The sequence below is a fragment of the Hermetia illucens genome, chromosome 1 (assembly GCF_905115235.1).
Source record: "Hermetia illucens chromosome 1, iHerIll2.2.curated.20191125, whole genome shotgun sequence".
Classification (NCBI taxonomy): Eukaryota; Metazoa; Arthropoda; class Insecta; order Diptera; family Stratiomyidae; genus Hermetia; species Hermetia illucens.
Genome location: NC_051849.1, coordinates 163,438,239 through 163,444,238, shown reverse-complemented (window position 1 = coordinate 163,444,238; position 6,000 = coordinate 163,438,239). Strand labels below are relative to the sequence as shown.

The window sequence follows — 6,000 nt, the reverse complement described above, 5'->3', positions numbered from 1 at the left end:
TCACCAGAATAATAAGTCTTGATCCCTACCATTTACTATATATCCTGTCATCCCTCTCAACATACCAAACTTGGATTATATAGGGTCGGTATATCTATCCACTCTTAAAAGCAATCCATTCGAATAAAATAATCTTTCACTGTTAAAATTATAAAATGGTTTTATTTTACTAATATGTTTGGTTCTATGTCTCAAGTCAACCGTAAAATATCGTAAACGAGAGTAAATTTCCTTGGATTAAAGAATGGATTGTTAATAACAAGTAACTATTTCGTAATGCGTTTACGCTGAAATCGAGTTTCCGTCTAACCAATGAGTAACCCTTTGTTGAACTTGTTTGGGTGTTCATGCATTTTCATATAAAAGTCGATCAAAAATTTGAATAGATATCAAACGGAAAACAGTACTCCAATAATCAACATGAAAGTACGACAATGACCATTTGATTTTATACTAAGCCCAAATTGAACTATAATTAATTCATATTATTTCTATTTACAGTTCGCCGCCGTCGTAGTCTTGTTGGCTTTGGCCTTTGGAATTGAAGCTTCAATTATTCCATTGGCACCAGCACATGGTCCATCTCTTACCGTCAGTGGACCAGCTCTTGTTGCTGCTGCACCAGCTTGGGGACATGCTGCATGGGCTCCAGCTGCTTCATGGGCTCCTCATAGTGCCTGGGCCGCTCCAGCTGCTGTTGCCGTTGCACCAGCCGCTATCGCCACTCACGCCGCCATTGCCCCTGCTGCCATCGCCACTCATGCCGCCATTGCCCCTGCTGCCATCGCCACTCACGCCGCCATTGCACCAGCTGCTCCATGGGGTCATGAAGGAAGCTATGTTGCTAAAACCCGTGGTGCCGTCCATGTTGCTCCATTAGCCGGACATGCTCATTCCGCTGCTTCCATTAATCTCCAACCAGCACCAGGAACTATCTAAATACTGACATGGCAATAAATGAAATAAAATCTTAATTTATTGGAATAATTCGTATTTTCATAATAATACAATTCAGAATATACCGGATGCACCTAGAGAGACACCTTTCTATAGGTCCAATTTTTAGCACCTGCTGAAACCAAAGTTTGTTCACCAGTTATCTTTTAGCTTCTTCTATATGGTACATACTTCCTTTCCAGAAAAATGTTTCAGGACAATATTAGTGCTGTAGATAGAGCACTAGTGCCTTTTCCACTCTGGCGTTCTTCCTTTAATTATGTGCGAACGAAACATTGAAATTACGCGTTTAAAACTCAGTCTACTTTTGTGTCAGCAAAACCAATGGCAGATTGAATTAAAAGTATTGTATGAAACACAAAATTCGCTTAAGCAAAACGAAATATTGTCACGCGACTTTCGCCCAAAAAGTGCGCTTAGGTTTTAATAGAATGAAGTAAAGTATTTTGATATGAAGTTGAATAGACATCTAAGGTCAAGGAAAGCACTGCAAATAAACCTGATAACATGCATGACATGTATTCTCTTCTGTATAAAAACTCTAACCTAGGAGGAAAAAAATACCCCATCCACAGCCGTGATAATGCTAATCCTCACTTATGGAATTTAACTTTTGGGTTCAAGATGCTGCAGGGAGTCCAATCCAGGATACTAATGATAAGTGCTTGACATATGAAAAGCGTAAACATCTACAGAGACTTCAATATTGCCATGAGAGGTTAGATCTCATTCCGGATAATTTATAACGAAGTCTAGTTTCCCACCGTATTTCTTAGCCTGGAGTCTGCTTCAACAGCCTAAAGTTAGCCCACTTAAAAATTGAACTTTCTGGAAAATAGATAGAAAACAGAAAAAAAACGTCATAATTTTATTTGAGGAAAATGGTGACGAATACAGGGTTTTGTAATTCAAATTCAGAAGTTGTCTGGAAGTAATAGCAGCGCCACAATTTAAACTTCTCAATACTCGGGAAATCATCTTGACTATCAGTTGACAAGCGACGGAATCAACTTCAGTCAAAAATATACTATTTTATATTTAGATGTCATGAAAAAAAATAGCAAATTGAGCAGATTATATTTTTCTCCCAAACCGAATACCACGCTCCATAAAAACAAATAATTACAGAAAATTGAGAAGCTCCTCAGATGTTTGCAAAGATGCAAAAGCTCTATTCTCATCCAGCGGTAAAAAGTTGGTATACAATTCTGAATTTGAGATGGAAAACTCTGAAACTGCTTGGATTCTTAGAAAGATTGATTTGACTCCTAATAATGAGCGGCCATTTTGCAGTGATGGTTTTCAGCACTAGTCAGGTCGTTGATAACTCAACTTTTTGCATCAGAGGGAACCATTATTTCGTCAGTCCCAACTATCAATTTGTTTTTTCTAGGAATTTCACGTAGTTCTAAATGTTGAAATTCTATTTCACTACATATGTATATACTCGTTACGACGGTTCTGTAAGCAGAACACATCCTCAGGGCTGTTCTCCCATAGACTGCACTCAGCTTATGAACATTACATGATATGCGAATGCCTCTCCCCAAATAGGCCTGGCATAAAGCAAGGTCGATTTCACCACAATGGCAATAAGTAGCCTAAAAATATACCGTGGCCACCCACGCTTAGCATTATTCTTACCAGGGCCATACATGGCGTGGATGCCTTCCCACAAGCAGATTTCAAGTATTGTTTAAAACTTAACTTGTATCTATCATGACTTCCAAGTATTTGATGGTCAATTTGGAAGTGATGATGTGATGAATAATAATAATAATAATAATCGTTGGCGCAACAATCCATATTGGATCAGGGCCTTGAAGTGTGTTAGAGCACTTCATTCAAGACCAAAACAGACACTACAGTATACTGTAGGAGACAATGTGGTCAGCATTGCGCTCGCCCGAAATTATTACCCTGATTTGACTCAGGTCAGCTGAGTCGACTGATATCCGACGTCAAATCATGATACAAATCCCACTGCCACCAGTGAGATTTGAACCGTGACCTTCCGTACGATAGCTTTGCGCTCTAACCACTCAGCTATCCGGACACGATGATGTGATTGCCGATTCTAATTCGGGCGTAATTTCGCTTCAGGTGGTTTTTGATGAGGACCGGTTGCGACCACAACCAATGCTATATCCTCGGTATAAACCACCATCGTCGTCTCCTCCGGAACGGGAAGGTTAAGTGCATCATTGTACATGATATTCCACAGTAGTGGAGTCCTATGGGACACCGGCGGGGACAACGTACTCCTTAGCTCCAATATCAACGTCATATTAGAGCATCCGATCTCGCAGATAGCTATCGATCATAACTGTGAGCTAGGTGGGAACACCAGTCGAAGCCAGGCACTTTCGTGTAAGGTTCCAATTGACCGAACTAAACTCATTCTCCACATCCAGGATAACCATTTTGATGGCATCAATGGTTAATATGGCTTTACGGAACCCATACCGCCGTTCTGAAATCCTTGGCTCTCAACGATCGGGAGTAATCTGTTGTAAATTATCCGCTCCAACATTTTGCTCAAAGTGTCTAGAAGACATATGGGTCTATAAGAGGATGGTTCACGTGGGAGTTTATCAGCCTTAGGCAGCAGTACCAGCTTCTGTTGCTTCCGTGCTGTAAGGAATATCCCCTTGGACATGCATGCTTCGAAAAATTCAGCGAACATGTCTGGTCTGGATTTTACGGCGAGCTTAACAGCTCTGTTCGGTATGCTGTCCAGGCCCGCAACTTTGTTATCACCTATTCTGCTGCAGATCTTCTACAGTCTTTCCGTGGTTACTGCAGGAATTGCTGTCACATACTGAAATCTACAAAAATTGTGAGTGCCTCTCTCTCGCTGGGGAATAACGCCTGGATGGTTTTCAACAGAAAAGTAGGGCACGCGATCTGTGGGGATGCCCAGCTTCTCAAACGTCCCATCATAATACTACAGGCGCTCCGCCACGGATTTATATCTTCTTCCGAACAGAGCTCCTTAAAACATTACCTCTTGCTCCGTTGAATAGCAAGGTTGAGGTTTTTGCGCGTTACCTTGTAAACATGTTCTTTTCTCCCTGATCACTTCTACCTATCGCCCACTAAACCCTTCGTCTGGCTCGGTGACAGGCTGATCGAAGGCTGGCTAATTCACTATTCTGCCTGTAGTTGGGTTTTCTATTGGGGAATGAGCACCTTCAAGGCATGGATGCGTCACTTGCCTTATCGATAGATTGTGCCATGTGGAGGTCTAACATGCCTTCAAATTCAGACAATGTGAGGCTGCGCGGGGCGTAGTAGCTGTACACGTACACATCTCTTATTTTCGCCTACACGAAACCACTGGATCATTGCATAGCTTGGTAACCGCATCTGTATATCGCCGCTCCACCAGTCCAAGCGAGCTATTCATTTGGGTGCAAAAGCCGTCGGTTTTGCCTAAGCTGATTTTTTTTCAGCTGTAACAAGAGATCACCTTCCTGGGTCCTTCAAATTTTGCTGACATTTCTACCCAGACCTTCTACGGAGGGGTCCGATTTCATCTTTTTTAGAATTTTCGCTTAAGACGAATTGCCTTTACTAGAGATAACAATTGCGTCTGGGCGAATTCGCACTTTTGCTTTCTCCTTCGCCTTTCCATTAACGACCTTTGTCCATCCACCATTCTCGTTCCCCTTAGGTTTCCCTTCGATTGCTGATCCTTGCCCATGGGCACAGGTTTTTTACCTGCTGTGCCTTTAGTTCCGTTTTTCGGAACTGCTAGTGTACTTTTCTCTCTTAGGTGCCTGCTGATTCCCTAGAAGATCGCCGTCTTTATCCGGGACCCTTTTCTTTGCTGGCAGATCGCTAACAACGGTAACACTATTGGAATGGCAGGTTTCGGCTTTCGCTTGGGACCTCCTTCCTCATCCTGAGACCCATTATAGGGGACCCTAATGTCTCTTACCATGTTTTTAATAGCTTGGAGCACTTTGTACTTGTCCTTGATGAACTCAGACAGTTCAATTATTTTTCCTCCAAACTGCTTGAAAGGTAATTCTTCCGGGTCAGGGCTCTGTTTACTATGTGTCTTGGCCGGATTGCTCCTTCTAAACGACATTCAGTAAGTTACATCTTTAATAGAAAATGAATGCACCAAAACATTAGGACTACCATATTTCAGTGAATTCAGCAGAACAATTTGTTTAAATAAAAAGAAAAGAAAGAAGCTGCAAACATATTGACCAACACAATAAATTCACCCTAAAGCCAATTTGGATATATGGTCTAGAACTCTAAAGGTTAAGATTATAGATGAGCCCTGAGGTTGGTTCTTAATGATTACGACAATAGCCTCTAAATACTGATATATTTTCAGGTAGCCTTGCTTGTCACGTTTAAAAAATACAGGTGTAATTCCACTGTACATCAGCCAGCCTACTTTTAGCAAGCAGTAAACCCCAGTCGAACACTTACCACCTGGTTGGGCCAGATACCCTCTAACCACATTAGCGATACGAGTTTCTTTTTAAGGTTTTGTGGAAAACAAAAGCGTTTAAAAATCGGATCACTGCCTGTCTATCGATCTTTGTTATGCACTTTCCACAGAAATGCAAGCATCCTACTTTGAACTTAAGAAGAAGTCACCATACATGCAAAGAGGGGTGTCAATTCTTTTTTCACCATCTATCCATGCGTGGTGTTAATTAAAATTAATAGTACTTTTCGGAGCGGATTTGAGTCTTAAACTGAAGAAATCGAGGGACTAGAAAAATGTGTATGATATCTGGTCCTTAAAAACCCCCACAAGGCTCAAATATAGTTATTAATATTAAATTATCATATTTTATTTTGGAGATTGGCTTGTTTATACAGGATGATCCATTTGTCGGTTCATTTTTGACAACACTTACATTAGAGAGTCTAAGCTAAACTAATATGGATCAGAAAAAATCTTGACTGACGGTTTGGTCCAGGGCAGAGGCAACTCATCAGACGCTGCCTCACCTCTGCCCTGGGAACAGCGTGACCCAAAGTGGCGCTTCATCGCAAACACGACATGAGTGC

General features: G+C 41.5%; 1 protein-coding gene across 1 annotated transcript; it reads left to right on the top strand.

Moving 5' to 3' along the window:
• The first annotated feature begins 287 nt into the window (after positions 1-287).
• LOC119661007 (adult cuticle protein 1-like) lies at positions 288-987 on the top strand. Its single transcript, XM_038070142.1, has 2 exons — positions 288-426; positions 502-987. Exons 1-2 carry the CDS (start codon positions 421-423, stop codon positions 937-939), a joined length of 444 nt encoding a protein of 147 aa, XP_037926070.1. The 5' UTR covers positions 288-420; the 3' UTR covers positions 940-987.
• The last annotated feature ends 5,013 nt before the right edge of the window (positions 988-6,000 follow it).